At 38.5% G+C, this 13,679-nt stretch overlaps 1 protein-coding gene across 1 annotated transcript in view; it reads right to left on the reverse strand.

The window, feature by feature from the left end:
* Window positions 1–13,679, reverse strand: part of LOC132112394 (protein-tyrosine kinase 2-beta-like) — a 29,369-nt gene that overhangs the window by 8,618 nt on the left and 7,072 nt on the right. Inside the window, exons 10-23 of the mRNA XM_059519846.1 lie at window positions 12,062–12,163; window positions 8,004–8,118; window positions 7,728–7,767; window positions 7,306–7,340; window positions 7,159–7,203; window positions 6,992–7,089; window positions 6,794–6,875; window positions 6,616–6,716; window positions 5,908–6,023; window positions 5,218–5,318; window positions 5,012–5,101; window positions 4,522–4,726; window positions 3,164–3,260; window positions 3,009–3,065 (exon numbers count right to left, since the gene is read on the reverse strand). Of these exons, the coding sequence (XP_059375829.1) occupies window positions 3,009–3,065; window positions 3,164–3,260; window positions 4,522–4,726; window positions 5,012–5,101; window positions 5,218–5,318; window positions 5,908–6,023; window positions 6,616–6,716; window positions 6,794–6,875; window positions 6,992–7,089; window positions 7,159–7,203; window positions 7,306–7,340; window positions 7,728–7,767; window positions 8,004–8,118; window positions 12,062–12,163 (1,284 nt within the window). The remainder of the gene's footprint in view (window positions 1–3,008; window positions 3,066–3,163; window positions 3,261–4,521; window positions 4,727–5,011; window positions 5,102–5,217; window positions 5,319–5,907; window positions 6,024–6,615; window positions 6,717–6,793; window positions 6,876–6,991; window positions 7,090–7,158; window positions 7,204–7,305; window positions 7,341–7,727; window positions 7,768–8,003; window positions 8,119–12,061; window positions 12,164–13,679) is intronic.

Below are 13,679 nucleotides of genomic sequence, written 5' to 3' on the forward strand. Positions count from 1 at the left end.
GTCCTGTGGGCCAAGGCTCATTTAAAATGGACTATTTCAAAGTGGAATAGTGTTTTATGGTCAGACGAGTCCAAATTTGACATTCTTGTTGGAAATCACGGACGCCGTGTCCTCCGGGCTAAAGAGGAGGGAGACCTTCCAGCATGTTATCAGCGTTCAGTTCAAAAGCCAGCATCTCTGATGGTATGGGGGTGCATAAGTGCATACGGTATGGGCAGCTTGCATGTTTTGGAAGGCTCTGTGAATGCTGAAAGGTATATAAAGGTTTTAGAGCAATATATGCTTTCCTCCAAACAACGTCTATTTCAGGGAAGGCCTTGTTTATTTCAGCAGGACAATGCAAAACCACATACTGCAGCTATAACAACAGCATGGCTTCGTCGTAGAAGAGTCCGGGTGCTAACCTGGCCTGCCTGCAGTCCAGATCTTTCACCTATAGAGAACATTTGGCGCATCATTAAACGAAAAATACGTCAAAGACGACCACGAACTCTTCAGCAGCTGGAAATCTATATAAGGCAAGAATGGGACCAAATTCCAACAGCAAAACTCCAGCAACTCATAGCCTCAATGCCCAGACGTCTTCAAACTGTTTTGAAAAGAAAAGGAGATGCTACACCATGGTAAACATGCCCCGTCCCAACTATTTTGAGACCTGTAGCAGAAATCAAAATTGAAATGAGCTCATTTTGTGCATAAAATTTTAAACTTTCTCAGTTTAAACATTTGCTATGTTATCTATGTTCTATTGTGAATAAAATATTGGCTCATGTGATTTGAAAGTCTTTTAGTTTTCATTTTATTCAAATTTAAAAAACGTCCCAACTTTTCTGGAATTCGGGTTGTAGTATATAAATAATAAATAAATAAAAACTCAGGTCAATGCATCAAGTTTTAGTTGAAGCACTAAAATAAAAAAATGTTATACATATTTAAGCTAAATAGAAATATTTATTCGGGTAATCACTTGCAGTAGCGTTTAAAAAATGTCTTTTCATATACAGCTGTGATCAGCTGTTCCTTCATCTTGGCTGAGCTTTCAATGTTGTTACAGGAAAGGATGAAGCTGATTGGTTGGTTCTTGTCACATGACCCGCGGTGCGCTTGCGGCATTCTGAAACGTTGAAATGCTTTTATCTCGATGCGGCGTGACCACGCCTGGACAAAATTAGAGCGTCTTCATTTGAAATAACGAACTTGAATGTGCATAAGATGCGATATGTGAACGGCCCCTGACCTGTAGATCAACCACTAGTAAACTGATGTACCTTGAATGCAATTTGATAAGAAATCTTTGCAAAATGCATAGATATAAATGCTAATGTAGTAAATCAGAATGTCCCTCTCTCTGAATCATTGCAGGTAGCAAATCAAGGTTCATCGGTGCGTCTTCTGTTATGATAACATTCATAATATATAATTCACGATTTCCTTTCTCAGCCATGAATAGTCTGCAAAGGAAGTGGCTGAAATTCATTCATTGCGAAAGTCTGTTTTCGTCTGTCCACAAGCTGTTGCTGGTGGTTTTGACAGACTGTGATGTAAACTAATGGCTCTTGGCTACTTAAAAGAAAAAACACGAACCCTTTAATGTGTACCCACCCTAACTTCTTGTTTCAACAAGAAATACATCAACACAGGAAATAAAACTCATTAGGTGGTTTTCGACAGTGTTTAGTCTGTGAGTACAATGCATGTTTCATTTTTGGCATTTTAAAGACTTATTTCAAGGAGTAGTTCATTTGCTGAAAATTTACTCCCCCAAGATGTAGATGATTTTGTTTCTTCATCAGAACAGATTTGGAGAAATGTAGCATTCCATCACTTGTTCACCAACAAATCCTCTGCAGTGAATGGGTGCCGTCAGAATGAGAGTCCAAACAGCTGATAAAAACATCACAGTAATCCACTCCGATCCAGTTCATCAGTTAACAGTTGTGCTTGTAAGAAACAAATCCATCATTTAGATGTTTTTAACTTCAACTGGTGCTTCCGGCTGAATATGACTCTTCTATCCATAATATCCATACTATTGTCTCATCTGAATCAGGAGAGAAATCTGTTCACTCTTTACAAGCAAAATCTGCTCTAAACAAATAAGTGGGAGGATTTTGACATGAGAGGACAATGGGAGATGAACTTTTTACTGGAGGAAGCATGGATTATTATAGATATTTTAGCCAAAAGTGACGGATTAAAGATAAAACGCCTTAATGCATTTGTTTCTTACAAACATGCAGCTTTTCACTTCACCAGATGTTAACTGATGGACTGCAGTGGTGTGGATAACTTTTATCATGTGTTTGGACTCTCATTCTGACAGCACCCATTTACTGCAAATGATCAACTGGTGAGCAAGTGATGTAATCCAAACCTGTTCATCTCGGATGCCTTAAGGGTGAGTAAACTGTCAGCAAATGTACATTTTTGGGTGAACTACTCCTTTAAACACACAGGAGCGTGCTTGCAGTAATGTAGGCAGGTGGCTCTCTTACCATACCGCCACGGCGAGGGGACGGCGGCAGGGTCAGCGTGCAGCCGGACACGAGCACAGGGCAAGAGTCTGGTGGCCTGGCAAGAGCTGGCGAACTAAAGCACAGAGACTCGGGCAGCTGGAAAGTTGGGAGTGCAAGCAAGAACACAGACAAACACAGCTAAACCACATGTTAAAACATATTCACACAGTGACATGCATAACATGGCGGTTTTAAACGCAAATGCAGAAAAGCAGGCAGAAACCACAGCTGCTGGAAATGGTGTGACTTGACCTAGATAGACGTGACCAACATGAAGCTGCTGTATAGTTTATAGTTATGGTCTACCAATTTTAATAGCATCACCCACTGAGTAAAATATACTGCTCAGAAATTTGTTTAGGAGACATAATAGAAGTTTTACTTAAATATCAACTTGGGAAAATTTGATGAGAAAAGTTCTACTTATCACTACAAAGAAGCTGCATTTTGTGCAATTAAAACAACTACAGAATTAATAGGAGGAAAAATCACCTGGAGATGTAGACGTGGATTGAGAGTACTAAAACCAGATGGTTTCACTCTTGAAGGCTGTAGATGATGCATGAAGGTGATGCATGAAGATGAACAGAAAAGGAGTGAGTATCATTCATAGTACGAGAATAACAGTGTGAGAAAAAGACAGTCACCTTCGGTGGAGCATCAGTAAATGGGGTTATACTTCTGGAGCGAGTTCTGGTTCGCAGCTCCTCCATCTCCACTTCTTTCTCCATATTATGAACATCACTGTGGGAAGCAAATAGAAAAATCTCATGTTACAGTTTGTATTGTTTTTATTGTTGTCTTTTATGTTTTTTGTATTCTTTAAAAAATATATTTTATATATGTATTAGATTTTTTTTATATGATTTAATTGAATTTATATAGATTGTAGTTTTATTATATATTTAAAACAATTTTTATTTTTATGATTTACCTTTTTTAAATATAAATCTTTCCCAACAATGTCCACTTACAGTGTTAGCCAGTTTGTCTTTATTATTATTATTATTATTATTATATTTATTTTATTTTAAAAATATTTTAGCAGTATTTACATCATTTATTGTTTTAAATATTTTATATTTTTTTATATTTTCATATTTTTTATATTATTTTTCTTACATTTTGATTAAATTTTCCCTATTCACTTTTCTCTCAAAATCCACTTACATTGTTAGTAAGTTTGCATTGTTATTTATTATTATTAATATTTATTTTTTATATATTTTATATTTATATTTTTATTACATTTACATTTTTATTTTATGTTTAATATTTTTAATATTATTAATTTACATTATTTATTTATTTATTTATTAAATCAATTACTTTTTTTTTTAATGTTGGATTATTGTTTACATTTTACATTTTAAAGTTTTAAAGCTATTTTTTCCCCTTAATGTCTGATTACAGTATTAGTCAAGAACATAATTCGGTTTTTAGTAGCGCTGTCAAATGATTAATAGTGATTAATCTCATCCAAAATAAAAGTTTTTGTTTACATAATACATGTGTGCATACTGTACATACAAACACATGCATGCATATATTTAGAAAAATATGTTATGCTTATAAATTAAATATATGTATATCCAATATAAAATATAAGAATATAAATATATAAAAGCATATACATGTAAGTATTTCCAAAATATATACTGTATGTGTGTGTATTTATATATACCTAATAAATATACACAGTACACACACATACCTGTATATTATATAAACAAAAACCTTTATTTTGGATGCAATTAATCGTTTGACTGCACTAGTTTTTAATGGTAAGTTTCTGATGAGTCAACAGGTACTGTTGATGTATACTTTAAGTAATTTGCAGAAAATCCCAATAAACTGTTTTAACAGCTGTTTTTTTAATAAAAGCTCTGTTTTGGGTTACGGTTAGTGCTCTGCTTTGAGCTCTGAAATGCACACTTATGACTCGTTTAATGTTTCAAACTGACAACCCTTTACGTCTTTGATGACTAGGGCAGCAGTGTTGTACCTCAGCTTGCACACGAGCTCTGCGAAGCTGGGTCTCTCGCCGGGGCTGTAGGCCCAGCAGCGGGTCATGAGGGAGTAGAGGGTCGGCGGGCACTGCTCAGGTTTGGGCAGACGGACCCCCTGCTCCAGCTGGTTTATCACATCCTTGTTCTCCAGCCAGAAGAACGGCTGCTGACCTCCACTCATGATCTCCCACATGCACACAGCTGAAAGGAGAAGCACAGGAAACCGCCAAGAATCAGGAACCATAAACTTCTTAAGAAATTCATTGCAAAAAAGTCTCATGGCATTGTGAAAGATGTGGCTCTTCACAGGAATCAAACAGACTCAATCGATCATGATTACAGCTTGAAAAATCCTCATGATTACGTTGATCTGTTGTCCAATGTGGTCAGAACAGTGACTGAGCTTTGAAAAGACTGCATTACACTTTGCAGAAATGACACATGTTTAAATGCATTGATCTCTCGTCGCGCTTCAAACTCACTAACCAAACATCCAGACATCACTCGCCGAGGTAAAGCGTCTGAAGTTGATGGACTCCGGCGCCATCCATTTGATAGGTAATCGACTCACAGAGGCTTCAGAGAGAAAACAAACAGTGTCATGTGACAGCATTAGGCATAATAAAACAGAGTGACATATTAGACTCCAACTGCATGATACGTTTAAACAGACTAGACAGCCTTAGTCATGCCTTTGTAATACTCCTCCTCTTCTATGTATCGGGACAAGCCGAAGTCTCCCAGCTTCACACAGTCTGGTTTGGCAACCAGCACGTTTCTCACAGCGATGTCCCTGATGGAAAAACACTGAACTGAATAACTTGATTATGCACCACTAAAATAGTTTCCTGTTCAACCACAGGCATGAGATACAGATGATTATCAAAAAGGAGAAGTGAAGACACCAACAAGCAAATGCATTTGTGTTATAGAAAGGCAATTTATAATTCTGTGTCCTAAATTTAATATACAGTATGCGTGTATATATTTTGGGTTCAATAAGATGATTCGTTTTTTATTATTTTATTTCTCTACAGGAACAAGATTCCCCATAGCTGAAGAAACACTAGACGTGCAATGCAACATAAGCGGTTGTGCAGCTGCCCCATATAAAGGGCCCCATGTAATTTTCCCTACCTATGACCTTGATTTTTTACCTTCTGCTTTCTGCAAAATTTTTACTCGTGTCTGAAACTCTTCTGAAGCTGAGACAAAGTAAGTGAAAAGTCAAGAGGAAGAGCTGTTTATGAGCAGCCTTTCTGTTTCTTCATACTTTTAGAGATACTGTATAACCAAACCAGACCAAATCCTTAAAATTTCAAACCAAATGGGTAATGATTAGTTATAGCATAAACTGTTGGTCAGAAGGTGAATTGATGTACCTGTGTACCATGTTAATGCCCTCTAGGTAAGCAAGAGCTTTACTGATCTGAAGACTGAACAGGATCAGTGTGACAGAGGTTAATTTGTGCTTGTTCTCCATGAGGTAATTTCCTAGCTGTAGAAAAACAGAGAAACCAGGATAATAACCACAATAAAGTCTGATTAACAATCCTGCATAATGTACTAATATGAGTCGGATTTACCCCTTATTGTGACATAGGCAAGAGTGATTGTTGAAGGAAAAGGTTCATCTAAAAATAATAATAAGCTAATAATGTACTCACCTATCCAAGATGTAGATGAGTTTGTTTCGTCATCAGATTTGAAGAAATGTAGCATTGCATCACTTGGTCACCAATGGATCCTCTGCAGTGAATGGGTGCCATCAGAATGAGAATTCAAACAGCTGATAAAAACCATCATAATAATCCACAAGTGGTGTAATCTAAAACATTGTAGTCCATTTTGACGGCACCCATTCACTGCAGAGGATCCATTGGTGAGCAAGTGATGCAATGCTACATTTCTCCAAATCTGATTGAGAAACAAACTCAGGTACATCTGGGATTGCCTGAGGGTGAGTCATTTAATAGACATTAAAAAAACTGAATTCTTGAGTAGTTTTATCTGAATTTCCTTGCTACCAATTTTCTTGGATATGAACAAACCTGGACAAGCTTGAAATGATTCAAATGAAAGAATCTCACCTCTCCATACTGGTAAAGCTCCATGACAATCCACACGGGATCTTCCTCGATAATTCCTACAAGTCGCACAATGTGCGGATGGTCCAGTTTCTTCATGATCACTGCATGAAAACAGTGATTTTGATCATTCTATTCAGGCATCTATCTGATTCTACAGAGGGAAGGTGAATCATCTTACTAGCTTCACTCATGAACTTCTCCTTCACATCAGCTGAGCAGTCCTTGCATGTCTTTACAGCCACATTCACTCGCTCTCCTGTCTGGAAGAAGACACAAGATTCATCAGCTTGAATAAGTTTCTAGTGATTTCTACTAAATCCTTGTGATCTGTTTCGCTTAATATTTGGGCCTGTAGGTGTGTGACTGAAGCACTAACCTTGTTTTTATAGATCCCATCATGCACCTCGCCAAAGAAACCTTCACCCAGAATCCGTCCGAGGACAATGTCGTTTCGTGAGATGCTGAATCTAGTTGCTGGAAAACAAGTGTTTGAGATAAAAATGACCAATTAATCTGTCTCTTAAAATATTATTTGGTTCTTACTTGGAACTGGTGTATCTTCTGGTATTTCTGCATAAATATCTGAATCTGTGGAGGGGGGGGGACATAGTGGAATAGCATTTAGGATTAACCTATCTTTATATTATAGGCAGTATTTTTGCAATATATATATATTTTTGATTTACATACTTTTGCTTTCCTTGTCAGATCTGGTGTTTTCCATACTGTTTAACAATATAAGATCAGACAAGGTTAATAAGACAGGACAGTTTTAATTATCATATATGAATAAATGTGTGTGTAATAGTTATAATCATAGATTATATTATTACTTTTATATATAATTTTAACATATTAAAACTACTTAAGTACAGAATACTTTTTTTCATCAAATCAGCATATTAGGATGATTTCTGAAGGATCATGTGACACTAAAGACTGGAGTAATGATGTTGAAATTTCAGCTTTGATCAAAGGAATAAATTACACCTTAAACACAGTAAATTAGAAAATTGGAACTTTAGATTTGATATATATATGTATGTGTATATATATATGTATGTATGTATGTATGTATGTATGTATGTAGATATAGAAACATCAGTGCTCACCGGCTGGGTAAAGAAGGTAGAGAGATTCTAGATTCTCTGTCTGGTAAACATAAGCAGTTGTTTGTTATTAGTATGGTGGCAAACACAGCAAACACTGTGTTTCTACACTAGTTATGGTCAAGCACTGATTAGGCAAATCAAAAACTGTTTAAACAGAGGAAGTCCTTGAATTGGTTTCATTAGTGGATAATTAATTGGATTAGTGGATCTCAATTTAAGATACATGATGATGTTGGTTTCATGTCCTAGTAATACAAAATAATAAAACCCACACACCTTTGGCCCGTACTATTAAAGTTGTCTCTTTTCCGTGTTCCAAACGACAGTAACCATCAATTAAATCGGCCATGTTCTCTGCGATGGCCAGAGAGGCTATACTGATGGACAAAGGCTGAAAATGACAACAGGAAGATCAAATCTTTTTAACATGCATAATTATAATCTTCATGAGAAAAGGTAAACTAAACTGACGTTAATTATTAATCAAGCATTAACCTTCTAACGCATACGATCACACCGGTGTGAATAGAACATTCAGTGTGTCACGTCATCAACTGCTGAATTCAAATCTCTCTGGTTACTAACATAACCTTGGTTCCCTGAGATAATGGAACAAGTGTTGTGTATGGGGAAAACTCCTATTTTACTCTGTACTGAAGCCTGATTTGTTCACATTTGTGTAGCTGCACAAACCAATGGCGCTTTAGCCCACCAGAAAGGGTGGAGCCAACCTGTATATAAGACGTCTCGCAGCACCATTCATCAGATCATTCGACTGAAGCGGCAGTCATCACTTGGCACAGCTTACAGCGCGGCTATTGACACAGCACTCATTCCCTTATCACAGGGAACCGAGGTTACGTCAGTAACCGGCACATTCCATTTTGAACGTTAAAGGGATAGTTCACCCAAAAAGGAAAATTATGTCATTAATGACTCACCCTCATGTCGTTCCAAACCCGTAAGACCTCCATTTATCTTCAGAACACAGTTTAAGATATTTTAGATTTAGTCCGAGAGCTTTCTGTCCCTCCATTGAAACTGTGTGTATGGTATACTGTCCATGTCCAGAAAGGTAAGAAAAACATCATCAAAGTAGTCCATGTGACATCAGAGGGTCAGTTAGAATTTGTTGAAGCATCGAAAATACATTTTGGTCCAAAAATAACAAAAACCGACGACTTTATTCAGCATTGTCTTCTCTTCCGTGTCTGTTGTGTGAGAATTCACTGCAGTGTAGTGATATCTGGTTTGTGAACGAATCACTCGATGTAAGCGGATCTTCTTGAACCAGTTCACAAAATCGAACTGAATTGTTTGAAACGGTTCGCGTCTCCAATACGCATTAATCCACAAATGACTTAAGCTGTTAACTTTTTTAATGTGGCTGACACTCCCTCTGAGTTAAAACAAACCAATATCCCGGAGTAATTAATTTACTCAAAACTGTACACTGACTGAACTGCTGTGAAGAGAAAATTGAAGATGAACACCGAGCCGAGCCAGATAACGAACGAACAATTGACTCGTCTTGAACTGGTTCAAGAAGATCCGGTTACATCGGGTGATTCGTTCGCGAACCGGATATCACTACACTGCAGTGAACGTGCTCACAACAGACCCGGAAGAGAAGACAATGCTGAATAAAGTCATAGTTTTTGTTATTTTTGGACCAAAATGTATTTTCGATGCTTCAACAAATTCTAACTGACCTCTTATGTCACATGGACTACTTTGAAGATGTTTTTATTACCTTTCTGGACATGGACAGTATACCGTACACACACTTTCAATGGAGGGACAGAAGGCTCTCAGACTAAATCTAAAAATATCTTAAACTGTAATCTCATAAATGACATAATTTTCCTTTTTGGGTGAACTGTCCCTTTAACTTCACGTTGCGTGTATGGGGAACGCATCCAATTGCAGATAGATGAGCAGATACAGGATCTCCAGCTCTGCGAGCCCAGTCTCGGAGCACTACCAAGGACCCCTAAAAAATTCCAAGCTGGTAGCTGAGAGCTCTAATATAATCCCTTTTCCCAAGGGGAAGAGTGGAACATCAAACAGACAGAACATGCGCCTGCAAACCAGGCATGTCTAAGTTATAAAATCTGGAAAATGTGGATGGCGACGACTAGCTGGTGTCTGGACAGATCTCACTTATAGATAATCTGCTGGACCACGCCCAGGAGGAGGCCATCCCTCTTGTGGAATGGGCCCTCACACCCATAGGGTATTGCAAACCTTATGATGCATAAGCCAGGACTATCACATCAACCATCCACAAAGAAAGTGGCTGCTTTGTTGCTGGTAGTCCTTTATGGTGGCCACCGAAGTAAACGAACAACTGCTCAGACTGCCTAAACAGACTAGAGCGCTCCGGGTATAATCTCTGAAGCCTCACTGGGCAGAGCATGTTTGGACCCTGCTCACCATCCGTAATGGGGAGCACCAAACGGGAGATCACCTGAGCTCTGAATGGACCTTAGGAATGTAACATGTCTTTTCCATGTCATGCCCAAACTCAAGACAGGAGGCAAGGCTGATCTACAATGCTTGCAAGTCCCCACTTGCTTAAACGATGCCAAGGCAAGGGGGAGGGCCCTTTTAAACGATAAGGGCCACAAACTGGCCGAGCTGAGTGACTATAGAAAAGCCCCAAGATGGCACGGTCTGAGGGCGAGGAGTATTATGCCTCTGTGTACCTTTCAGGAACTTGACAATCAGGTCATTCAGGTCATGTCGATTGAATGTCCAGCCTTGAGAGAATGGTTCACTGCGATAGCTGGCACATTTACTTTGAGTGTGGAGGGGGTGCGCCCCTTATCCAGCAGCTCTTGCAAAAAGGTTAGCACGTAGGACACCACATGATATCAGCGCCAAACTGCAGAACAACCATTTAAGGAAGACTGACCATTTTTGGCTGTAAAGCTGTTTTGCAGACAGCGCTCTCGCTTCCAAAAAGGTATTGCTTAATCTCACTGGGAGCTTACATGAAGGCTCCACAGATCCAGACGGGGATGCCAAATCATGCCTTTTGCCTGTGAGAGAAGGAATCAGGGCGATCAGGGGAAATGTGTATAGGTGAGCACTGGGCAATCAGGGGATCTGAGCATCTCACCGTATCGAGAAGTATGCTGGGCAGTGAGAGTTGTCTTCTGAGGCAAAGAGGTCAACCTCTGCCCTGACCAAGATGTGGTGCCCTTTCAAGGCTGAAAGGGAGGTTTTCAGGGCTAAGGAAACTGCCAAAATGTCTAGGCAGTTGATATGCAGGTGTTGCGCCGGGGCTGACCAGGAGGGAAAGGGGAAGCATTTCGCCATATCGGAGTGCTGTTGCAGCCCAGGCTCAGATTTGCATTGGGGCCTGCGATGTATTCTGAGTTTTCGAAAACCTCTCTGCAAACCCGTCCACAGCGGGGCTGAACAGACTCTTCAGTGAGACCGTTAAAGGGTATTTTCTCAGGGTCCCTGATCTCAATGAGGTTCAACCATAGGTGGCACACCAGCACCACCAAAACCAGAACTGTTGCTGTGCGCAGCTATTAGAAAGCCTTCTGGTGTTCTTGGCCAGACTCGTCCATGCTGCAGAGAAGCTTAGCTAGAAACACCTGGAGAACCGCCATTGTATACAGCACCAACACTTGCTGTATCCCTTGTCATCAGTGCCATTAATGGTGATGAGAGCTGCTGCTGTAGAGGGATTTATTCAGGCCAAGTAAGGGGCACACCACGTCTTGGAGACTTACTTTAATGTCTTTTGGGAGGAGAGGATGAATTTACGTGTTGTAAATCCCACAGCACGGATTGAGCCAAGACTTAACATGGCGGTGCCCATCACCCGGTATAGATCAACTAACACTGTCATAATTAAGTATTTAACAGACCAAATACATTTACTTGCACAGATAATTCATAAAATAGTGAGTATGTTTATGAATATAATGGGTCTATGGGTGAGACTTCCAGTTCATTAGCTGATATAGGTAAATAACGAGGAGAATAACAATGTGCAGTAAACTGTAAAACTGTTTGCAGTACAAACCAGTGTGTTTTTTAATTAAGATAACAGATTAAAATAATATGATAGGACACAACAATTGTCAATATTAAGCAGCAAAACAAACTGTTTTGTACAGCTAACAATAGCTGGAAGAAAATGAGACCGGAAGCTAGACCCATAGAATTTACAAATGGTGCGCCAATTTTTATGTCAGGAAAAAGGTGGATACATTCTAAAATAATGGTCGCCTAAAAAAACTCACCCTGTGGGCTCAGGTACAATATTTTAAACTGAATGGGTTAATTTCAAGAAGACGTGTGGATCCATTTACCTGTTTAGCTCCTTCTATATCTATATGTAGCAGCGTCTTTTCATCATTCTCAGGCGTGCATTTAATACTTCGAATTTGTGCAAATGTGGCTAGACAGACTGGCTAATGAGGACATAGCAAGACAAAAAAAAAAAAAAAAAAAAACATGTTAATATACATGAGCATATAACAGGGTTATTATATTTAAGTATATACACACACACACACACACACACACATACAAATATATCTGGTTTCAGCTACACTGAACAAAACTGGTTGTTGAAAACATTTTTTACTCAGAAATAACTAGTAAATCTCACAATTAAATAAAAAAAGAGGCAATAACATTTTAAATGTGACATTTTGATGTGGAAAGATATTTTCTTGAAGATATTTTCTTGTACTTTCATATAAAACATTCTTAGTTTACTGTAGCTTCATGTACTAAAATAACCAACACTAAACCTAGAATAAAAATGAATAAACACTATACAGACATATTAAAAACACTGAAAAAAAAGAAAACTAACAATAAGATTCAAATTAAAATGAAAACAGAATATATAAGAATAAATATTAAAGGGGTCATACAATGCAATTTAAATTTTTCCTTTTTCTTTGGAGTGTTACAAGATCTTGGTGCATAAAGAAGATCTGTAAAGTTGCAAAGACTAAGGTCTCAAATACAAAGAGATATTCTTTATGAAAGTTAAGACTGTCATGCCCCCCTAAAACGGCTCATTCAAACACGCCCCCACATGTCTACATCAATGTGTGGAAATACTTGTGTAATGCCGCCCAAATGTTCAATGTTGGCAAAGAAAGAAGGCGTGGTTTCAGTCAAGGACGTCATTAGGCCTATTTTAGGGGGGCTGAAGCCACACAAAATGTTCCTAAGCCCCCACTAAATGATAAGAACAACAGTCAACAACAATTCGATTTATCAATAACTGTATCCTCATTCATATTTAGACGCAACCAATGAGATATATCCAGCTACAAAAAATAGCCAAAAAGTCGAAAGTTGGACAGAAGTACAGAGTCATTGTGCTATCAAGATGATGCACCGCACCGTCACGTTGAATCGGTGTGAACTGGCAGCTTTCAGAGCGCTGCAAGTAACTGGAGGTACTGCCGCACGAGCGCGAGCTCTCTCTCCCAGCTCTCTGTTCAGCGAGCGCAGAGAGGAGCAGCACTTTCAGCTAAAAAAGACAGCGTTTCAGTCATTATAATATTCATTCCGTCGTCTGACACCAGAAACATTAAAATATAGTAATAAAAACAGTTTTATTGAGAATTTGCCTGCATTAAAATGCAGTACATGAGCACAGGGAGGCAAGACAATGCGACGCACTTACATTATGAATATGCTAATTAGCGTATGACGTCATCTAATGACATTTAGCAACTTTTCAAGCGGGCTTTAGCTACTTTCCATTGAAAGAAGTCGGCAATACCGATACACACGCCAATGGTGAAAGGAAGATTGGTAAATATCGTGATACAGAGTTAAAGGATTGTTTTGTTTTCTTCTAACAATAAGCATTTGTTGGCAGGTCAAGGCACTATGCATAGCCTAAACTAAATTATTGCATTATATTTATTATGACAGCTATATTCTGAGTCTAGGGCTGAG

Source organism: Carassius carassius, chromosome 32 (genome assembly GCF_963082965.1).
Source record: "Carassius carassius chromosome 32, fCarCar2.1, whole genome shotgun sequence".
NCBI classification, from domain to species: Eukaryota; Metazoa; Chordata; class Actinopteri; order Cypriniformes; family Cyprinidae; genus Carassius; species Carassius carassius.